A 24,021-nucleotide genomic window follows, 5' to 3' on the forward strand; every position below is an offset into this window, starting at 1 on the left:
CCATCTCTGCCTTCTTCACATGGTGTTCTCTCTGTGTGTCTGCGTCCAGATTTCCCTTTCTTATAATGACACCAGTCATATTGGATTAGGGGCCCATCCTACTCCAGTGTGACCTCATCCCAACTTAACTAATTACACCTGCAATGACCCTATTTCCAAAAAAAGACACATTCTGAGATACTAGTCTTTAGAACTTCAAGGTATGAATTTGGGAGTGACACAATTCAATCCATAACAGATGACAAGATACATTATTTCATGTGTGGTTCTGTCTCAAGGTCTCTTGTGAGCATTCAGACAAGATGTTAGCTATGCTGCAATTGTCTGAAGGCTCGCCTGGGGCTGGGTTGTTAGAGGGCTGTCTCAATCCCTTCCCACGTGGGCCTCTCCCAGGGCTCCTGGAGTGTCCTCATGACATGGCAGATGGTCTCCCCAGAAGGAGTGATCTGAGAGAGAGAGAGAGACAGGTGGGGGCTCTGTCCTTTGTCTGACCCAGCCTCCACATTCCAATCACTAGAAGAAAGTCACTAAAGATGGCTCACATCAAAGGAAAGGGAATAAGTCTACATTTGAAGGAGTGTCAGGGAATTTGCAACATATGTTTCGAGTACCACCTTTCTCATACTGTGTGCATTCTCCACCACATCCCTCTGCAGCTGCCGCCCCTGCCCTCATCCCTGCACTGTCTCCCAGCATCCCAGGCAGACTTGGTAAGACTTGGTTTTGCTTGGTGGCCCAGCACACATGTCTTCCTACAGACAGAAAGTGGCACATATGGAGCAGTCCTCGGGAGAGGACTTCCTTCTCACAACAGAAGGCAGGCCAGCTCTCTCCCTGGAGTGGAAGTTTTTACAGACAAACCTTGGCTTAAGGTGTGATGGTTGAGGCCTCAGACTCTGAAGCCAGAGAGACCCAGGCTCGAATCCTAGGCCCACCACTACCAGCTGTGTGGTCTCTCACAAGTTCTGCAAGCTCTCTACCCCTTTTTCTCCCTCTCTACCCTTGTTTCTCCCTTATGAAACAAGGCTCATAACAGAATCTGAGGTCATGGGTCACTGTAAAGACTCAGATCATGTGTGCCTCTTAGATCTTTGCATGGTCCTCAGGTGGCAGCCAGCGAGGGAACTTTCCAGGCCTCTGCAAAAGACACTACATTAAGCTCAATCTCAAACCGCTTCGGGACACAATGTTCCCCACCTGGTTTCCATTGGCAGTGTGGTTACTTTCTTCTGCCACCACCTTAGGGGTTCACAGTGGGCTCTTTCCATCAAAACCCATCTTGCATCATGTCTGCCTGCCCGCTGTGTGCCTACTGCCCTGCTGGGCAAGCATCATCTGGTTGGACTGCACAGAGCTGCTGGGGACATGTTTGAGCTGAACTGAAGTTATTTTACTGTGGGTCAAGGCAGCTGCCAGATGCAAATGGGGACAGATCCACAGAGTCATAGACCTGCTACACTAACTCTGCTCAGCTTGATTTTGCTTAAAACCTCATAGATGCTACTTGTCAATCTCAAGTCATCTGAATCCTTTCCTAGACTTATGCTTTGAACTCTTCAGTCCTTCTCTACTCAGTCTGCATTTTTTTTTTCCCTTTTTGTCTTTCTTACTGACTGGTAACGGGATCGCAACCCTCGGTGTCGCACCCATACCGGGGACCGGCAACGGGATCGCAACCCTCAGTGTTGTGCCCGCACCACGCTCAGCCAGTGAGCGGGAACCGGTCTCCACATGGGATCTGAACCCTCGACGGGAGCACCGCCGCACTCCCAGGCGGCACACTCTCCAGTGCGCCACCGGGCCGGCCCCAGTCTAGCTGAATGCTAGATTTTTTCCCCCTAACTACATTTATATCATAAGGAAGCCTTTTCTATCTGGACCCAGGATTCCTTTGGTTTCAGACAAATCATTTTCCTCAAAGTGCCATGAACCTTCTGCTTCCCTGAAGCCCAGGGCTCTGCCTGAGCTTGCCTTCCCTTTTTGGCTCTACAGCATCAAGAAATCCAGGGCATGTGGCATCCCCTGTGGTCAGTGTGTCTTCATCCTGTTGGGTGCCACACGTCCTCTCAAAGAAGCCACCTTTGTTAACTTGATCCCTCCGCTGTCCTTTTGAGTGGGGGCAGGGGTCTGAGGTCACTCCAGCAAGTCTGCTGCCGGTGTTCTCGTCCAGGCCCTGCTCTCATGACCACGGTCATTGCATCTAAGCAATGGCAGCTCACCTCCATGCATCTTCGTCTGCTTTCTCTGACTTCTGCTTGCCCCACTCTTACTCCTTCCCACCACGGCTCCCTCTCCATCCACCTCAGTCCCCTCCCTTCAGTTTCACCCATTTGTTTAATTATTTCTTCCCCTTCTCCCATCCTTCTCAATTTCTTTTCCCATCTTACATATCCTTCTATTAAATACGGCCCTTGAGTGTATTTTTTTTCATGACTAAGTAGCTCTGATTCATGTAACTTTTATTCTAGAAATTCTGTGAAAGCATTACCACAGAAAGCCTCACCTCAGGCCACTTCAGTCAATCCAAACTGTTCGCACTTCCCTGGATACACAGTGCTCTGTCACATCTGTTCTCTGAATGTGTGATTTGTGTGTGCTGGCAAGACCTCATGCATGCAAACACACACACACACAAGGACACATGCTGCCTGTGTACCGCTGCCCGGGGGGTGCTGTACACCCTTCAGGGCTTAGTGATCACCCGTGTATACAGTGAGCCTTTTTGCAGACAAGAATTTAGTCTCATTCAGCGTTTGTCTTTGTGTTCTTAGTGCCTGGTACAGGAACATGTGTATGAGTTTCTCTATGAGTGTTGGTTGAACAAGGGAGTGAGCAGAGGAATAAAATAATTTTGTTACACAAATTATGAAGGAGATCACCATGAAGAGACGCTGGCTGCCCTTAGCTGGCCCCACATAGCAGAGCCAGCCGTGTGTGACTAGAATGCATTCCTCAACCTTTAGTGAAATATCATCTCTGAAGAACAAGAGTGCTCTGAGAATTTTATGAGACATCTACTCAATTCATCTTGTACTAGGGTTCCTTAATATCATGTTTTAGTTTACAATTCCCAAAGACTTCCCTAAGCTTTCTTTCCAAGTAAGGCAAAAAAAAAAAAAAAGTGACACATGTATTGGGTTTATTTGGAGAACATTTTTATCACTAAATAATTTGATGTCGAGACAATAATAAATACACATGTGAATGATATTTAGACCATAAATATGTTTGTATTTAAAGATGCAAATTTGGTTTTGATGTCTATTTCTTCTCAGAGGCAGTTTGGTTTCCCAGTTCAGGTTAGTGTCCAGTTGTTTCAGCACATTTGCAATGTCCTCTCTCTGATTTTCAGGTTGATTTTGATCAACTTCAGGATAATTTATGTCAGATGGAGAGAAGATGCAAAGCTTCATGGGATCACCTCAAGGCAATTGCAAAACATGAAATGAAACCAGTTTTAAAACAACGAATGTCAGAGTTCCTAAAAGACTGTGTAGAGCGAATTATAATTTTGAAGATTGTCCATAGAAGGATAATTAACAGGTAAGCAGACTGAGGAACTTATGGAAACATCAGTACAATGGCATATTAAAATATTCTGCAAACCAAGATCTGAAGGTTAAATTTACAAAAATTTTACTGTATGCTCTTGGTGCATAGCAAGTACACCTAGGATACAGATATTTAACAGTTTCATGGATACTTAATTTTTTTTACACAATAATATGATGCCATTGAATCTTGAAGTTGGAAAGAATCTGAGATAATTTGATCCCCAAATCCCATTTGATTAGGAGTTGCATCTGTAAGACCTCTGACAACTTGAACCGTGCATTTCTGCGTCTGCTCAAATAATTTCATCTACAGAGAGCACACGTTCTTGCAAGTCAGATCTACTTGTTAGAAAAGTTCCTCCTTTATCTGATCTGCAGTTTGTGGACCTCCCAGTTGTGGATTCTTTGCCGGCTGCTCTATGCTGCAGCCAGCCTGAACAGGGTCTGGCCCCAGCACAGGTGCTCTCCTCTGCCTCAATCTTTATTAGAGTCGTAGGACCCAGGACTCTGGAGACACAGCAGTGATGTCTCAGACCTTGCTTTGCCCACAGGGAGGCTGGCTGGGGTCCAGAGCAACTCTGGGGCTATCCAGGGCTATTCTACCAGTAAGTGGTGGCCCATCCAGGATTAGAACCAGGTCTTCTAACTTTCCAGGCCAGGGCATATCCTATCTTGTGCCACCTCTTTCTTCTCCTTTGCTTTGTCACAGAATGTGGTTGTAGGACCCTTGCCCACCCTTCTTCTCTTCTCTCCTTCCCCTTGTTTCCTTGTTTGCTTCTTTTACCTTCCTTAAACCCATAGAGAACTTTTAAAAACTTGCTTCTCTTACCTGTGTGTGAGCCCTCTCCCAGCTTGTGTCATCTGCTGCTTTGATAATCATGCTTCCTGGGTCTTGATCCAGACGGTTGAGAAAAAGGGGTTAGTTTTTAAATAAATATGGAAATAATAACATAATGTTCCCTCCAGGTTGACCACCATCCATTAATCAGTACTTTTGGAATTTAGTTGTTTAACTATATCCTCCTAACTGTACTCCATCTAGACCTCCCAGCTGCCCTCAGGATAGAAGGACATTACTCATATAAGAAATGTTGTCTATGAAATTCTTGCTGAAATCTAAATACACTGCTTCTAACATGGTTAAAAAGGAGAGGCATGGAATGTGAGCTGCTTTGGCCTTCTATGCTTTGTATGACTCAAGGAATTCCCAATTTTTAAAAAAAATACAAAAACAAAGCAAAACAAAACAAAGTAAACAGTTTCCATTTGGAGCAATTTTATGAAAATTTTTGGTCATACAGATCAGCCTAAATATAAGACTTCAGATCTGAAAGTTTTAAGTAGCTATATAACTGTCTATTTAGGCAGAAACCTGGCTTTCAAAAATGTTGTTTTGGATAGTAACCTTTCCTTTTATACTGCTGTCCTAACTGCCTAATCCCACTCTATGGGTGTACAGATCCACTGCCTTATTCCTGTGGATTCATTTGGCCGCAGTTACACTGTGAAAGGCACTGGGGAGAGAGGGCCCAGGTGGGAGGTTGGGAAGGAAGCCTTTCTGGGAGGCTTCGTGAATCACAGCAATGGGCTGGCATTCCATGGGGAGAGGCAGGCAGAAAACAAACACCTAGGCAGGCATCCCATTGCCCCCAAACCCACCCCTCCCCATCCTGGGCCAGATACCCCACTCGGTAGCACACTTCAGTAAAAGGGCGGATAATGGAACAAATTGAAGATGTTTGACTTTTACCTTGGGGTACTGATGAGGGGAGACAGCCTGTCTGTAACCATAAATCTTCACGTCACATATACTAAAAGTTACAAACTCAACTAACAAAAATGTTTTACTGCCCTAAGTTCATACCTGCTTTGTTCTTCTGAAGTCATGATGACAGGGTCTCTCTCTTTTCAAGTGTCTGATGCTTCTTTCAGATGTGCATTTTACTTGCTTGTTGTTACTTGTTTGCAAAATATATGCTTAAATCATATTTCAAATTTGTATGTTAACTTTGGATCCCCTCTGGTTCCAAAACAATGTTCTAGAATGTGGAGGGTAAAGGGATATTGGGTTGTTCTTATGTATAAAAGGTGACCCAGAGAACTAACATATGAATAATGGGGTGAATAGTTATCCAGCTGTGGGCTGATGGATTCTTCCCTCAATTTTTCCTGCATACACATCTCGAATAGTGATAAAATAATACATATTATGCATTACACTGTCCTATCCCAACAGCATATCAGAGCATATATCCAATATATAATGTCGGGTGGTAATAAGAACCAGGAAGAAGAATTAAGAGTTTAAATTAAATTAAGAATTAAGACTATAAGAATTAAGAATTAAGGGGATAGGTAGTGATGAGAATGTGCTGTTTTACGTAGAGTGGTCAGGGAAGGCTTTTCCGAGGAGGTGGTACTTGAGCAGAGACCTGTGGGATGAGAGCCATCCCTGCAGCTGTCTGCAGGGGGACTGGTCTAGGCATAGGGAACAGCTGGTATTAGATGGACTCCTTGTCCCTCCCTCCCCACCCCAGGCCTTGCAGGCTGTCAGCTCCTCAGTCTCTGTGTCCCTCCAGGGTTTCCTGCATACACACCACATGGGCCTGTGGCCATGAGATGGGCTTCTTTGAAGGAATGAACAGGAGTCCCGTGTAGCTGGAGTCAGGACAGATGAAGTCAGAGAGGTAGTTGGGGCCAGTCGAATATAAGTTGTATATTCTACTTAATCATTCTTCACAAAAAGAATAAGTCAATGTCCCTCATTTTAGAAAAAAACAAAACACCCATATTAAAACCGTACAGATTAGAATGAACAAAACCAAAAGTTTTTCTCTACAAATAGTATCACTTACGTAATACTGTTTGTTCCATAAAGATTTCCCTGTCTTCCAGTATCTTCTTGTTAAACAAATAGAATCGAATAATTTTGATGATAAATTAAGTACATGAAATCAATTTAGTTTGTTCTGCTCATTTGGTGTTTCTTAATTAAATTAGGATTTATGTAATATTGCAAGAAAATGTTTCAAAATATTTACTCAGAAAACTTTATTATTATTATTATTATTTTCAAAAGGTGACTGGTAACGTAAGGAGATCTCAACCCTTGGCTTGGTGTTGTCAGCACCACGCTCACCCACTGAGCTAACTGGCCATCCTTATAGAGGATCCGAACCCGTGGCCTTGGTGTTATCAGCACCACACTCTCCTGAGTGAGCCACGGGCCGGCCCTCTCAGAAAACTTTATAAGCATCTCTTTGTAAACTGTCAATGAACATGTTACATGTAATATGCTCATCTCTACTCCAAGTATTCATTAAAGGAATTTCCAAGCAACATTTCATTCCTATTTAATTCTTGTATAATCTAGAAACTGTGCAGTATTTTCTTTAAAATAGTACTTTATCATTTTTCTTACAAAAGTTATACAGATCCATTTTAGAAAAACATTAATACATAGATAAATGAAAAACGAATCTCCTGAAATTCTACCACCTAGACATAAAACCTCCATCATTGAGGAAGTGAGTTGAACTTGATTTCTGTTTGCATTTCCATTTGAGAAGACTCTTAAAACTAAAATCCCCAGGAGTGAAAAATGAACAATGTCCTTGCACCAAGAGCTCAACTCATTGGTTTCCTACTGGAAGATTGCAGACAGTTAATTTTGGTTCCTTAACACCGAAGTCATTGCCATTACTATTTTTTCCTTGCAGATTCCACTCCTTTCTGCTCTTTATGGGCCATCCGCCTTACGCCATCCGGGAGGTGAACATAAACAAGTTCTGCAGGATCATTAGTGAATTTGCGCTAGAGTATCGCACCACCAGAGAAAGGGTTTTGCAGCAGAAACAGAAACGGGCCAACCACAGAGAGAGAAATAAGACGAGAGGGAAGATGATCACTGATGTAAGTTTCATGGAATCAGTCTCTTAATGTCATTTATTTTGAAAGTAAGATCAACCATATTTTTTTTTTTTGGCTTTGAAAAACAATCCCTCTTTTAAAAAGTGCTTTTAAACTACTCCTCTACAGTTTCAGTGAAAATCTGCTATAGAACAAACAAGGACCGAGAATACATAAAACTAAGAATGTGTGGCTGAAGAGGAACATGTAACCCACGTTGGTGTGTCATATGATGCTGATGACACTAAATGCTTGATTCCGTTTTTGATCTCTGTGATGTGGGTAAAATTGAAAGAAGACAAGAAAAATGTAAAAGTTAATGCCACTTATCATAGGAAGACAAATGTACTGATTTGGGAATTGATCTAGCATTTAATCTTCATAGTGATGCTATATAACCAATCAGTTGACACACGGACCAGCCATTTGAGGCACCTGAATAGAGAAATTGATTTGATTTCTCAAGGAGTTAATCTGAAGGGCTATCAGCAGTCCCTTGAGTCACAAGTATCAGTGTGGGAAGAGATCCCAGAGGAGAGTGAATCCAGCAGGAGTTTCCTACAGCACCTTGGGGTGCCCCTGCACACTTACGTGTTTTCCCCGTTCCTGGGCTCTTCCCCCCTCTCTCCCACCTCAGCCATGAGCCCACCCAGGCCTTGAGGGTAGTGGGCATTCAGGTGGGAAATGTTCAGTAGTAGAGGGAGGCATGAAGATGCCACAGACACCAGAGACACACAGTGCAGGTTCCCTTCCTGATGTGCCTTTACAAAATACAAAAACCAGGGTGGTACCTCGCACATCTCGTCCATTACTAGTAAGCTATAAGGTCAGTTCCAGGCAAAAGGAAGAAATTTTCTGGAAATTCTCCTTTATTCATCATTTATCCTTACTTGAACAGACTTGAGAATAGAATCATCTTTTTTTGATACTGACAGGTCATTTTTGGAACCTGTCAAGGGACTCTTTGGAGTGATTGTATCGTTTGGATTGGTGCCCATGAACTTCTCACACGTGTGTGTGGAACATGGCTCCCAACGGCACAGGGCACGAGATGAGGAGAGGATTAAGGTGTGCCATTGTCCAGGGGGTGTGCCATTGCCCAGGGGGTCACAAGCCTCAGCTGAACTCAAATCAGGCAGATTTCTTTTTTTCTTTTTTTTTCCTTTTTGTCTTTTTTCGTGTCCGGCAACGGATTGCAACCCTCAGTGTCGCGCCCGTACCGGACCGGGACCGGCAACGGGATCGCAACCCTCGGTGCTGCGCCTGCACCTTGCTCAGCCAGTGAGCGGGAACCGGTCTGCATGTGGGATCCGAACCCTCAGTGGGAGCGCTGCTGCACTCCCAGGTGGCACACTGTAGCAGTGCGCCACCGGGCCGGCCCAGGCAGATTTCTTTGGGGAGGAAGAAAGCCAGTTAAGAAGACCTCACTGAGGCTGCGTCTGTGCCAAAATGTGTTCATATAGTAGGCAAAACAGAAGGCATGTGGTCACTGCTCTCATGTGTCCACATTCCTGATGGGTCTGACCTGCACAGAGAAACCTGGGAACACAACTTAGGAATTTGGTTGCAACTTCAAGGCAGTTCTGAGAACCGTGGACTTATCAACCCCCTTACCATCCACTTTCACCTAAACCCTTTGTTTCCTTGGGATTTTCTGGACCCAGAGGGAGTGCTCAGGTCATTTTTCTCCAGAAGGAACCCTTTCTACAGCCCCCTGGTAGTTCTGGATGCCGGTGTCATCAGCTGAGAGCCTTCTGTCTCGTCGTCTAAGATTCTGGGCTCAACAGGATCTTTAGCCTCCTGTATAACAGCAACTCAGGAAGCAAACTGGATCCACTTGAGCAAGCTATGTCCCACATTTCATTCCAAAGTATTCTTTTTTAAAGTTTTAAAAAGGGATCGCTTATTTTTATGGAAATGAGACACATTGGAGGGTGAAAAATACAAGCCCAATATGCTTATAGTTATGAAAACACATCATAATTTCTTGCCAAATTCTTGAGATTTTTTACAGATCCCACTAATTTGTAAATTCTGTCTTTCTCTGAAAACATGAGGTTTTCCCGGTTATAAACAGAGGTAAATGTTTCTTGAGTTTGATTCAAAAATATTTAAATTCACATTAAAATCTGGACAGTTCAGGCTTCTTAAAAGTTCATTATCAACCTAATCCATGTTTTTAGAGGCCGAAATGGCATCATTCTTGTAGAATGATTGCCATCTACTGGAAGATTTGGATATTGTCACTGCAGCAAAGTGTACAGCCTCACATCTCCCCAGCTCTCCACTATTAGGTGCTCTTTGTGTGCCCAGCGCTGCAGGGCTCCAAGGAAGGTGTGAGTGAGGTAAAAGACAAGCTTATACCCCAAGGATTTCACAATCCGCTTAGAAAATGACATGCACAACTTAAACCACTGAAAACAAAACCAGGCAATTGATTTAGAATCACGGATCCCCCGAACATTGGAACTAGAAGAGATTTTAAAGAAAACTGTAATAAGTGACTTTTAATATAGATGCTGAATAAAACGAGGACAGAGGTGGTAGCAATTAAACAGTGATGAGAAGTTGGTGGGGGGAGTCTGAAGACCCTGCTTTTATAGAGTCAGCCCATATCAGCTGTTGAGTACCTCTCCCTCCTCTTCTCTCCCTGTTTCTGAGTATAATCCAGGGATCCTCCCAGGTGTAAGGGTCTGTGAAAAATGAATTTCTCATCCTGTGTCCAAAACTGGTTTTAGACCAAATGGTGACAGTCAAGGCAACACAAGGCAACTGTGGCCTTTTCTGCTGGTGTCATTCTCCAGATGGGCTGTGAGAACCCAGGCTGCTATATCGCAGGCCTCCCACATACCGGAAGGCACCAGTAATCCTGGGTGAGATCTGTAACCTCTCCCAACCCCAGCTTCCTCTTCCATAAAAAGGGAATGCTGGTTACTTTTCAGGATGCTGAGAAGGCTGGAGATTTTGTTCATGCAGCTCTTTGCACATGTGCTAATTGCTGGAAAAAAATGCAACCCATCCTGGTTAAATAAATAAGCCATCAGATAAAAATAGTGAGGCAGGGCCGGCCCGTGGCTCACTCGGTAGAGTGCGGTGGTAATAACACCAAGGCCCCGGGTTCGGATCCCACATAGGGATGGCCGGTTCGCTCACTGGCTGAGCGTGGTGCTGACAACACCAAGTCAAGGGTTAAGATCCCCTTACCGGTCATCTTTTAAAAAAAAAAAAAAGACAATTATTAATTGCTTAGGAAAAATGTGACTGAATAAATGCATTCTCATAAGGGAAAAAAATACTCATTTCTGTTGTCAGGGAGTTTATTAAAGAAGGCAAGGCCCTGACTCTCCAATCCTCTTCCCCCTTGCCCCACCAGTCAGTCATATAAGGCTTACTGACATCACCTGGTTCACAGCAACTCTGACCAATGGGCCGGCCCGTGGCTCACTCGGGAGAGTGCGGTGCTTATAACACCAAGGCCACGGGTTCGGATCCCACATAGGGATGGCCGGTTCGCTCACTGGCTGAGCGTGGTGCTGACAACACCAAGTCAAGGGTTAAGATCCCCTTACCGGTCATCTTTTTAAAAAAATAAAAAAATTAAAAAAATAAAAAAAATAAAAATAGGCAGAATTGTCCTCTCTTATCACAGTGCCATTTGAATGGGGCACTGTGGAACATGATGAACTGGAAGCATTTTATCATTTTAACTTCCCAAAATGTATTCAATTCTCGAAAAACGTGTGTCTGATTACTTGTAACCTCAGTGGAAATACTTAAACTGAAGATGTGTTTAATTTAAAATCAAGAGATTGACGTGATTTTTCACCCGCAATTTATTTTTAGAAACGGGATATTTTATTTAAAGTCACTTAAAGAAGTTTATCTAGTGATAAAGTAATTAAAAGTACAAAGACTCAGTTCAGATGGCCTCCATGAAGGGCAGGTGAGATTTTTGAAAGAACTTGATTTCATGTTTCTCAGGAGAGAGTAACAGGAAACGTTCTGCTTGGGCAGTGGTTGCACTGGTCCTGTCTGGCCTGTGTGTGGAAAGATTAACTATAGCTCAGGCCCAGCAGCCTGGGTGGGGAGGGGAGGTCCTGCACTGAGGATGAGGGGGGATAGCAGCTGACAGCAGAGTCAGGTAAATGGAGGCCGGCCCACTTACTGAGGCCCTGATGACCAGCAGGTGGTGGGGAGTCAGCAGGATGTAGCCAGCTGAGTGGCAGGCACAGGGCTGGGGACCAGGTAAGCTGGGTACTGACCTCATGGGCAGCCACAGGAGGTTGGCCTGGAGCCCTGCAAGTTCCTCCTGAGTCTGGCCAGGGCTGGTCTTGGAGCTCACGGAGGGAGTGTCCAGACCAGGACAGGAGGGCGGGGCCTGGTGAGCGCGGTGTTGTAACATCACGGTCAAGGCTTCTGATCCTGTTAAAAATAAAAGAGAGAAGAGAAGGATTTCCTCAACTAAAAGTTTTATGAGCTTGAGTTGGCTTTGGGGGCACTCCTTCATGTCCTAATTCGCCTTTCGTTTTGCAGTCTGGCAAGTTCTCTGGCACTTCTCCGGGGCCACCAAGCCAGCCTCAGGGTCTGAGCTATGCTGAGGACGCAGCTGAGCACGAGAACATGAAAGCTGTGCTGAAAACCTCTTCCGCCGTGGTAGAGGATGCCACCCCCGTGCTAGGGGTCCGCACGCGCAGCCGAGTGGCCCGAGGTAACTCCTGGCCGAGCAGGGAACATCTTCTGGGGTTGGCCATCCTGTGGGAGTCCAGTGGGAGTCCAGTCTGTGTCTCAGGGTACAGGTGACTGTGCCTGGTCAGTGGCTGCCAAGGGCCATCAACTCCCCAGGACTCTCAGTACTGACCTAATCACAATCCTTCCTTTACTGGCATCTTCATGACCCACCTTCAATAGCTGCATCTCAAAAACAACACTCCCAAAAGTGTAACTTACTTTACATAGAGGAATTCTTATTATGGATGAATCCTCAGGAGTTAAAGCAGGGACTGACAGACTGCAGCCAGCAGCCAATTTCAGTCTGCCTTATTTTCGTAAGTTTCATTGGAACCCAGCCACACTTCCTCACTGTGTACCATCTGTGGCTGTTTTGCACTAGAGTGGTGGAGTTGGGCCATTGTGACAGATGCTGTAGGGCCCTCAGAGCCTCAAACATTTACTATATGGAAAAAGTTTGCCAATCCCAGAATTACAGCACTACCATTTTGTATCTTTTTTACATCCTTAGAGGCAAAGACATAACAAACTTCAAGATGGTAAAGAGAGATTAGAATTTTAAATTTATCATGTAATTGGAAGAGATTTTTTTATTTTAATTAAGAAATAAGATGCATTTTACCTCTGAAAATGTTGACTCATGTTTCCCTGGTCTAGTCTGATCCCACATTAACTCTCCTAAATTTGCCTGCAGCATAAAGCCCACGCTACTCATACTGTTTGAGGCCCCTGTAGTCTGGTCCCATCCTGTCTCCCAAACTTGGCTTTCACTTATCCCCACATTGTTGGCACCACCCTTATATTTGCACCACGTGTACCCCTGAGTCCCCTTGTTGCTCACACTGTCCCCTCAGCTTAGAATGCCCTTCTCCTCTGCTTGTCTAGTTCCCGTTCACTTCTAGGAGCCACCTCCTCCAAACACTGTCCAGCTCACCGGGCCACTCTTTTCCTTAGATGCACTCCTGAGACCCTGACTTAGGCTTATTAACGATGAAAAACTTTATAACTAATGAGGACCAACTGCTGGAGATAGGCTTTCTCCTCTTGGTGTTTGGTTAGCACATACTATGCATGTAGCTAGAAGAAACCATATAATTTTGTCCAAACTGAGATGCTTTGGAGTGTGAAAGGGGATGCTAGTAGTAGTTATGTTGGGAAAATAAGTAAAACAACATGCCAGGTAAGCTGGGCTTGGGTTACCTGCACACCGCAGAAACTCAGTAATGAATGCAGTGCCCACCAGGCACCTTCTTGGGCTCTATGTCTAGTGGATATTCAGATTTCCAAGATGACAGAAAGGCAGCTACAATCCAAGGGGATGCAGTCTGGAGAACTCCCTGGGAAGGCCCATCAGTGACTTCTAACTGGCTTTGCTCTCTGACCAGTGCTTTTTAGAATCTTGCTGATATCAACTCTCTTAAAAATATACAACAAAAATAATGATAGTAATAATGACTTTAATATAAAGGAAAAACAGATGGCAGCTCCAAGTTTTCTTCAGAAGAAGGTGGCTCATTATCACACAATGGCATAGGGCTTCTTGGAATTTCTCGTGAAACAAAGAGTTACAAATTGCCACTCAAGGAAGATCTTGAAAGGGTTATAGAACCCTAGAGTTTTTATGGGATTCCCAATTGGAGTTGCACTTTAGGCATTTTTATAAAATTACTTTTTAAAAATAATTTCATGTGAATACAGTGTTACTGATTCTAGTTCCCTTCTCCTGTGTTAATGTTGAACTTTGGCCTTTACCCTTCAATAGAGCTTTTACTTTGATATGCAACTAAGAATATGCCAAAAGAAAGGCTGCCTCCCTCCCTCCCTGCCCCAATTTACACTGAGACACAGATGACAAGTAGAAAAGTCCTATCTCTCACCACAGTCTTGATTCCCAAACTATACCCCAAATATTGGCATATATATTATTATGTCAAAGAAAAAAAGATTAGGCTCTCTGGAATTCAGTCTTTGCAATCCATTTCCAAACTTCTAGGTAGATTGGGATGTGGAATTAGGAGAAGAACATAAATGAGTATTATGCTTTGGCAATGAAAAGGCAGCCTTTTGTGAAAAACACAGACACAGCTGAGAAGAACCACAGCCCTGAGCATTTTATATGGTTCATTCTTGTTGTCTGGTTTGCTACATGGAAGGATAAGTGCCGTTTTCTTGGCCAGCACTGTCTATTAAAAGCCTGTGTTCTAAGTGACAGGAGAGAGTATGTAACCAAGAAAGAATAAAAGAGGAAAGAAGAAAGTGGGAAGAAAATAGTATTATTAAATGAAGAAAATAGTATTATTAAATGCTGAGCACTAGAGATCGTCAGTCTAATAGAAGTGTAAAACAAGGATAAGACTAAAATAAAAACAGCTTTGCAGTGCTGAGGGGTGTGGGCAGGGGAATCACTTGTACCTTGTGGTACCCAAAAAGGCCCAGGACAACCCATGCATGAGTCTCCCTGTGCCCAGCAGCTTTTTCAGGCTTTGTGTGCTAGGTTAAACACGGACAGCAGGAAGGTCAAGGAGACCATTAATACCTGTACCACAGTGACCCCAGCCTTCAGGCCAAGTTGTGAGCCCCTGCACCTTAGTGGATGCAAGGGTGGTACGATGTAAGCTGTCCTGGGAGACGGAGTCCAGTAATGGACCGTAAACAGGTTGTGCTACTGTGAGAGAAACTAGACATCTGTTTCTGACCAGAAAGGACAAAGAGAAAAAAATGTTGCTGGGTGTGGACAATATAGGTTCGTTTTTACTGTCTGATGAAAGGGATTAGAAAGGGAGGCTGTTCACTTTCTCCGCATATTCACACCCATCCGAAGGGAGACTTTTCCTTCCAGGTGGCATGTAGAAGGGAGTGGCAAGCTATCATTCCTGCTACAAAAAGTGGAAATAAAAAATAAATAAATTAGGAAGGCTTCTTTTAAAAGACATTAAAGAACAGTAAAATGAAAGAGGTCTAGACAAACATTGATTCTAGATGAGCTGAGATGGCTATTGTAGGAGCATTTGCCAAATCTGGGCACAGGCTGTGAGGATGGGGTTTATCATGGATGGAGTGACTCTAGGATTAAAGAGAAACGAGCAAGACTTGTAGTAGGCATGTGAGCTGGCAAAAGAGATTGGATTTGAGAGGCACCCCAAATGCAGATGATTTTCTCCATGACACATTTGTTGCAGCATTGGGGATGGGATGGTGGTGGTGGTGTTAATGGTGCTGAGCCAGAAAGCCTGAAGGAAATCTCCTGCAACCTTGAAATACTGAGAAAACAAAGATGAACTAGAGTAAGGCTCAAGACATTTAAAGAGAGAGGTGGACTGATTTTTAACTGAAATTGCTATCTGGCTGCAACTCAACTCGGTCCTTCACCAACACAACTGTGTCTATTAACAGAGGGTAAGGGAAAAGACTCTCTGGAAGAAAACAACACTGACTTCAGTCTCTACATTCTTTTGTACATAAAGTCCAGTACATGGTTAAAATTATGAGCCAAGGGATGAACATAAAAGTATAGCTGACAGTCAAGAGGGAAAGTTGACAATGGCAGTAGACCCATATTATGTTGAAATGTGTAGTCAAGGACTTGATCATTACAAGTGATTTAAAAAAAAAAAGGAAAGTATAGACAAATGGATAAAAAGGTGGATAATTTTAACAGAGAACTTGAACCTATACGAAAGAAGCAAGTGGATATTCTAGAACTACTAAATCAAATATCTGAAATAAGGAGCTCATTGGATGACCTTAACTGCAGATTGGTACCAGTAAAAGAGAAGATTAATGAATTCAAAGACAGATCAATAGAAAATGTACAAACTGAAACACGGTGAGAAAAAGTGGAAAGAATAGAACAAAATGTAAGAGGTATGTGGGACTTAGTCAGATGGTCTAACATACATGTAATTGGAGTACCAGAAGGAGAAGATAGGTAAGAAGCAATATTTGAAGAGATAATGGCTGAGAATTTCCCAAAGCTGATGATAGATATCAACCCACATATTTAAAAAAAAAAAAAACATAGCAAATTCAAGTAGAATAAATACAAAGAGAACTACATACCATAGGCACACTGTTAAAAAACAGAGATTAAATCTTTTAAACAGCCAGAGAGAAGATATATTACGTTATAAGAGCAACAATAAGAATGATAGCTCACATTTCAACAGAAATGATGAAAGACAGAAAAAAATGGAATGACATCTTTAAACTACCAAAAGAAAAAGATTTTAGCCTAGAAGTCTATCCCCAGGGAAGTTATCTCTCAGAAATAAAGGAAAACTTTCCCCCCCCCCATTAAAACAGTATATCTATTTTGATGTAATTATTTTCCTTGTGGACTATTTTTTTTAGGTTAGATTTCTAGAAGGGGAATAATAAATTACTCTGTTTTCTTTCAAACTGCAATTTCCATATTTTTAAAAATGAAATAAAAATAAGATGATATTGTGCTGTTACAGTCTAGAATGTGGTGGTTATCCCCTCCACATTTCAGTATATATAAATGTCTTCCTAACGCTTGGGAGACTGTGATGAGCCAAATGGCCTTGTGGGTATGTAAAAGGTGTGGGCAGTGTTCACCTGATGGCTATGTGTGGGTACAAAGGTTTCAGGAAGAGGAACATATACATGACCAGGAAAAATGGGAATAAATGATCATCAGGCAGTGACACAGTCAGCAAGAGGAGAATCCTGGACCTATGGCAAAATGTTCCTTTTGAGCATCTCCAGACACATTACATTGAAAGCAGATCCCTAGGGATGGGTAAACTGGGTAATTCTTAGAGGGAGGATTAGATAATGCCTTCATTTCTCACCCAGTGCTCTGAAAATGCGTTATGAGCAAATACAATTGATTGAGCTTTGTATGTTTGGGGAAGGGTAGTTTGGCATTTCAAGATAAGACACAGAAATTATAAATCAATAGGTGAAAGGGAAAACAGGAAATTGCTGTATAAAACACAATCGTGCTATCTATTGCTCTACTTTGAGGAAGGCATTGTTCAGAGGCTCTACACAGTCCCAATCTGAAAGCTGTGCCATGTGAGCCCTCTCGCCTCCAATTACAACACCTAGACCATCCTGAGGATGCAGAAAAATTCATCAATTCCAAAAATTCACTTTTGAGAATAGCCTGTTTTTCAAAGGGTTTTATGATGCTGAAACAAACTTGTCTTCTCATAGGAGCAAGTAGGTCAAATTCCCTGGGTATAAGCAGAAAAAGTACAATTTACTGTTTTTGCACATGCTGATGCTGTAGGTACTCCCCTATTTAAAAAAAAANCAGGGAAGTCATCTCTCAGAAATAAAGGAAAACTTTCCCCCCCCCCATTAAAACAGTATATCTATTTTGATGTAATTATTTTCCTTGTGGACTATTTTTTTTAGGTTAGATTTCTAGAAGGGGAATAATAAATTACCATGTTTTCTTTCAAACTACAATTTCCATATTTTAAAAAATGAAATAAAAATAAGATGATATTGTGCTGTTACAGTCTAGAATGTGGTGGTTATCCCCTCCACATTTCAGTATATATAAATGTCTTCCTAACGCTTGGGAGACTGTGATGAGCCAAATGGCCTTGTGGGTATGTAAAAGGTGTGGGCAGTGTTCACCTGATGGCTATGTGTGGGTACAAAGGTTTCAGGAAGAGGAACATATACATGACCAGGAAAAATGGGAATAAATGATCATCAGGCAGTGACACAGTCAGCAAGAGGAGAATCCTGGACCTATGGCAAAATGTTCCTTTTGAGCATCTCCTGACACATTACATTGAAAGCAGATCCCTAGGGATGGGTAAACTGGGTAATTCTTAGAGGGAGGATTAGATAATGCCTTCATTTCTCACCCAGTGCTCTGAAAATGCGTTATGAGCAAATACAATTGATTGAGCTTTGTATGTTTGGGGAAGGGTAGTTTGGCATTTCAAGATAAGACACAGAAATTATAAATCAATAGGTGAAAGGGAAAACAGGAAATTGCTGGGTAAAACACAATCGTGCTATCTATTGCTCTACTTTGAGGAAGGCATTGTTCAGAGGCTCTACACAGTCCCAATCTGAAAGCTGTGCCATGTGAGCCCTCTCGCCTCCAATTACAACACCTAGACCATCCTGAGGATGCAGAAAAATTCATCAATTCCAAAAATTCACTTTTGAGAATAGCCTGTTTTTCAAAGGGTTTTATGATGCTGAAACAAACTTGTCTTCTCATAGGAGCAAGTAGGTCAAATTCCCTGGGTATAAGCAGAAAAAGTACAATTTACTGTTTTTGCACATGCTGATGCTGTAGGTACTCCCCTATTTAAAAAAAAACCAGTCAAAACTAATTTTAAAAACTGTATCAACACCACCAAAAATCCTTGTCATTTGAAATCACCATTGTGTTATAGCCACAGGTCTCATATAAGTGCAGGTGATGGAGCACCTGGAGTCCTGGCAGTCTTTTTGCAAAGTGTGAACTATTTACATATTTCTTTCAGTCATGTGGATTTTACTAGCAGAAATTATGACTACATTATAGCGCATTACATATATTGTAGTAAAATTTCAACCACAGACACACGTGTTCATGAAAATCACAAGTCCACTAAACTGTGATCCACTGTTCCCACCTGTATCCATTGATATCCATTTTTTCTTTGTTCATTCGTCACCAACCAGGTGGTCGCAAGCACCAAAACTTTAAAAAAATTAGTATGGGAGAAGAACTCAAAAGCTTTAAATACTTGTTTCTTAACATTTTTTTTCCCCTTTGAATTGGGAAAAGCTGGCTGTTCTTCAGCTTCAGTTGGACCTTAGTCAGGCTGGGGTAGCTGTGTCCCATAGGCAATGAGTTTGAGAACCCTTACATATAGGCTTTTGAAGTTGTTGTACAATTATTACAAAATGAAGTATAGGTAGTGAACCTTACTTGAGAATCCATGTTTTGGATTCTTGCTTGTTGATAGACAGATGCCTTTATACCAGACTCGGAGTGTCTTAATGTGTAGTTATAAATACATTTTCTCTGGTCAGGGAGCAGATGAATGTGCCAAAGAAAAATTTATGTCAACAGAACTTTTGCTGGTTGAAGAGGGTAATCCCATTATGACTTTGAAAGTCTGGGTAATCCAAAGATAAACTATGTATTACAAAATCCATTGGTTTCTATTTAGCTTAACGGGAGTTAAGATTAGTTGACATCCACTAGGCGCACATAACCACTGACAGAGTTGACCTAACAGATCTCTTGGTGGGTCTTTGTACGTTACTGGATGTATACTGCTGGATACTGGTGATGTGGCAAGTCCTGTGATCAGCTGAGGGCAGGTGATCATGAGTTCTGGCAGGTGTAGACAATACACCCAGGGGAAGAAAGTAAGTAATGAGAGATAAGAACACAACTGTGGTAGAGGGTAATGAGAAATAAGTGCCCTGAGTATGGGTTTGTTCAGAGTCTGGGGGTAGTGGTCATGGGTTACAGTGGTGCCCCCTGCAGTGGGGACAGGTTAGTGTTCTGGATCTGCCACTAACTCTGAAGCTGTAACTCTGGCCTTTGCTGTGATCCATTGCTGACAGAACCTGGCTGCTCGGAGGAGCGGTGCTGTGTATTTTCTTTTGTTTTCCTCCTCTCTGAGAACATTGCACTCTCTGGTGGTTTAATTTTTCAGGAACCACTAGTTCATGGACTATGGGAACTGATGTTCTGAAGCTGTAACTCTGGCCTTTGCTGTGATCCATTGCTGACAGAACCTGGCTGCTCGGAGGAGCAGTGCTGTGTATTTTCTTTTGTTTTCCTCCTCTCTGAGAACGTTGCACTCTCTGGTGGTTTAATTTTTCAGGAACCACTAGTTCATGGACTATGGGAACTGATGACTCACCTAACGTCACAGATGATGCAGCCGATGAGATCATGGACCGCATCGTCAAGTCGGCCACCCAAGTGCCCAGTCAGCGAGTGGTGCCGCGGGAGAGGAAGCGATCCCGGGCCAACCGGAAATCCCGTGAGTGCATCTGAGAAGGGGTGAGGGACTCACCCCTGCAGGGATCTACCCTTCCATGCTATGTGACCCAGGAAGGGCAGAGACTCAGAGGCCAGCTCCGGTGAATTGTCAGCAGCTGCCTGGAGCGCCCATCTGCCCTTGTTAACAAAAGGTTTCCAGCTTGACTATCAACGTTGGCCATTGTGGAGGAAGGGAACTGCCACAACATCTGTCCAGGCTCTGCTCAATTCACACTTTGTCCCCAGAAAGGTCCGAAAGGCCCTGAAATATCTCTGGTATGTAGGGGTGGGTGCATTGGGGCTCACTACCATGTACTCCCGTGGATGCTTTGCTGGAGGCTGTATTTCTGCCCTTCAGCCAACATCAGGGGCCACTTGCTGAGCTGGAGACTGGCTCCCCATGGGAATCACTGCTGCACACGAGCATGCTGAAGGTGAAAACCAGGGGTAGCAAGTGATGTCATGGTCATTAGGATGCTTAAAATATTTAGTGTTAGCTGAGGTTGACCAGTTTTGTTCTCTTCCCACCAAATAAAGGATTCCTCTTCATCAAGGGGACTGATTTTTCCCTTTAGTCTGAGCCCACTGCCTGCTCCTGCCCACTGAGCTCATGGGTGTGGAGTTGCCCCTGTCGGTGCTGTGCCAACTCCCACAAGAATGCTCTCCAGGGAGAAATGGGACCCCTGTGGATTGTTTGACTTCTGCCTGCATTGGCTGTGACCTTCAGTGTTTCGGGCGAGAGCTCAGCCCCTAAGCTTCAGCCTACCGCTGGGTCACTCAAGAAACAGCTTGAGTCTCCACTGGCTTTGCCTCCCAGAATAAGATGTGGTGACAGGGAAAGGGGTTTGTGATGTTTTACTAGAAGGGAGCCTGGTTGCCTCCCCCTGTTCTGTCTCCCAAAAGTGAAAGGAGAGTGACTCCAGGAAGGCAGGGCGTTCAGGAAGAACTCAAACTCAGAGAGCCCCCAACTAGTGCCACCCTTGAGGTTCACACGGGAGGTGTTTGGGGTATGGGCTGTGCATGCTGGACTCAGTGGTTCTGCTTGCCACATTGACATGCTGCTTCCCAGGGTGAAGAACACTACAGCAAAGCCTGCAGCCTCTCAGCCCCTGCCTCTTTTATATGATCTGCTTTAATTTCCCATGGGAATTTTTCCCCAGAAGGAAAATAACACAAGTTGGGTGGTGGGTGGGATCAAGGGAGAATGCAGTTCTCCTTCAGTAAGATGGGTAGACTGAGAGTCTGCTCCTGATCAGCTCCTAGATGAGGTTCATGCTGCTGGTCCTTGTACACACTTGAAGTAACAAGGCTCTTGAGCTATGATTCTCAGCCCTAGGTGCACATTAGAATGTTCTGCTGAAAATCTTAAATTCTGGATATCTGGAATGCTCCGAGTCCGACTACTTCAGAACCTCAGGAGCAAGGCCTTGAGGTCTGGGTCCCCGGCCCTCGGGGGATTAGTGGCATGATAAGGTGGGCTCTCCTTCCTCTTGTACGTGCCCAACCCCTGCTTTTCCTCCATTTTTTTAAATGGAAAATTACCATTCAGGGAGATTGGCTTTTTACATCTTTAAGAATTGTTTGTAGGTTCCAATGTCAACATCTAAGGACTTTACATTTATTTTTCTGGTATTTCGCTATTTCCCTAGTGCTGCTGTGAATTCTTAGCTCGTCTCCTAGTGCACCCGTGGAAGAACTTGGCTAAGGACTTGCTACTCAAAGTTGGGCCCCAGAAAACATGGGTATCTCCTGTGGCTTGTTAGGAATACGGATTCTTGGGCCCAGTCTCAGGGCAACCAGTTCAGAATCTGCATTTAACAAGATCCCCAGGTTACCCACATGCATAATATGGTGGAAAAGCTCTGGGGGATAAGAGCTGGAGTGGAATTGCCGGGTCTTCAGGTTGCAAACTTCTGCAAGGGGGTGAGGCTAATCTACACTCCTGCTGTATGCTGAATCTCAGTTGCTCCAGGCCAAGGCAACACTTCAATTTTTGCCTACCCAAAGAGTGTGTACTAGTATTTCCTTGTGGCTTTAATTTATATTTCCCTGCATGCTAGGAAAGTTGAGCGTCTTGCTATTGGCATGACTTTTGTGTATGATTTTTCCAAAGCATTTGTTCATTTTTCACAATAAGAAATCTGCTTAAATAGCTTTTTAATGAAACTTGCAGAAGTCTGCTTTTTGAGGCTTTAAGTAAATTATCTTCAGTAGTGGCCCTTTTATCGCCCTCCTGTGAGTTACTTCCATAAACTGGTAACCAAATGGCAGAAACCTCCCACCAGTTAACTCCTGGTCTTGCTGCAGTGGGCAGCCTCAGGGCAAGAGCCTAAGGGGAGGTGGATCAAGGGAGAGGGGTGGAGAAAGGTGGGCAGGGTTGGGCCAGGGACCTTAGTTGAGGACACTGCATGAGACGTTGGTCTGGCCAGTCCCTGGAGGCTGTGGCTATGTGCCCCTCCTACAGGTTACAAGTCTGTGCTGGCCCTGCCCTTTGGTCTAGAGAGAACCAGATTCTTAAAGAGACACATAATGTCACTGGGAACAACGATACAGTCGTAATTTATTTTCCTCTTCAATCTGGCTAGAAAGATATTTCGCCCATTTTTGTGGTTATCGTTTTCATTCCAATCTTATGCAAAACAGCCATATATTCTTTTTATTTAGCCAAACACATTTTTTCCTGTGACACAGTTACTATAACAAACACAGTACAGCGTGTATGTAAGTGTGTATCTGTAACGGGTTTAATTCATTAGTAATGGCATTATCAACAGAAATTTAAGATGGGGGAAGTTAGACTTTGATTTCTGTTATAAAGAGATGATAAACTCCAGCTTTTCACAAGAGGTTAAAGGAATAGGAAAAAAGATTTGCAAAATTGATGTGAAGTTAGTGGTTTGGACCTCACCCTGACATAATGCTATATTTGATTTGATTATTTAATGGTGGCAGTGAGGCAAGTGTATAATGAATAACCAACATATTTGGGCTACAACTCATCTGGCTAAAGACAGTAAAAGTCCAGCTATTACAGGAAACTGAATAGAATCCATCCCACAGCCATGAAATTTTTGGCCCATAAGTCGCTTGCAGGTCCTCAGAGATGATTAAATGTCTGCTCTCATGTTTGATGCTGGTGGTGGGGCCTGCACACGCCAAACGTCCTGCTAATGCCCTAGACGTGCAGTCCGTTGGGATACATGAGGGCATCTTAATCTATTTACAGGTTTCCATGGCTCAGTTCTGCTGCTTTTCCAACTGGAGCTGATCAGGGTCTCTTGAAGTAAAATGTTTCAAATTGTCCAGGTGATTTTTAGCCTGTGAAATCATTGATCCAGCTCACTTCATGTGCTCCCCCAGATCCTACCCAGGGCTCTCCAGTTGGCTCATGGCTCTGACCTAGGGAGAGCGTTCTCAGCATTCTTATTTTAGTTTCTCTTTTCATCATATTGGGGCACGTATTTTGTCTAGGGCTGGTTGTCCTCTTAGATGTCAACATCTTAGATGTTGGCCTTCCCTAGAAAATCCTGAAGCCCAGTGGTGTTGCAGGGGGGTCCTTCCCAGTTTGATTCCAACAGGCAGGCCCTGGTAGCTGGAGAGAAGAGGAAGCCCAGACACGCCCGTCTCATTTTTCCCTTGCTTGGACCTGTCTTTGGAAGAGGGTCTGCCCAGCTGGCTGCCAACGAGTAGCCACCAGCCCAGTCTGTCAAAAAACAGAGCAGGGGTTAGGATTCACAGTCTGCCTTTTCTCTTCCCAGGAGAGGCCTGGCCTTGTCACGGTTGAGAGAGGCTGGTGCCCCCTTTCCTGCTGAGTTTCCCTACAGGCGGGGGGGGGGGGGGGGGGGG

At 43.7% G+C, this 24,021-nt stretch overlaps 1 protein-coding gene across 1 annotated transcript in view; it reads left to right on the top strand.

Moving 5' to 3' along the window:
• Window positions 1-24,021, top strand: part of FHOD3 (formin homology 2 domain containing 3) — a 57,719-nt gene that overhangs the window by 25,822 nt on the left and 7,876 nt on the right. The window contains exons 7-10 of the mRNA XM_008577531.1: window positions 3,353-3,543; window positions 7,274-7,466; window positions 11,997-12,171; window positions 20,015-20,176. Of these exons, the coding sequence (XP_008575753.1) occupies window positions 3,353-3,543; window positions 7,274-7,466; window positions 11,997-12,171; window positions 20,015-20,176 (721 nt within the window). The remainder of the gene's footprint in view (window positions 1-3,352; window positions 3,544-7,273; window positions 7,467-11,996; window positions 12,172-20,014; window positions 20,177-24,021) is intronic.

The sequence above is a fragment of the Galeopterus variegatus genome, unplaced genomic scaffold (assembly GCF_000696425.1).
Source record: "Galeopterus variegatus unplaced genomic scaffold, G_variegatus-3.0.2 Scaffold1528, whole genome shotgun sequence".
Classification (NCBI taxonomy): Eukaryota; Metazoa; Chordata; class Mammalia; order Dermoptera; family Cynocephalidae; genus Galeopterus; species Galeopterus variegatus.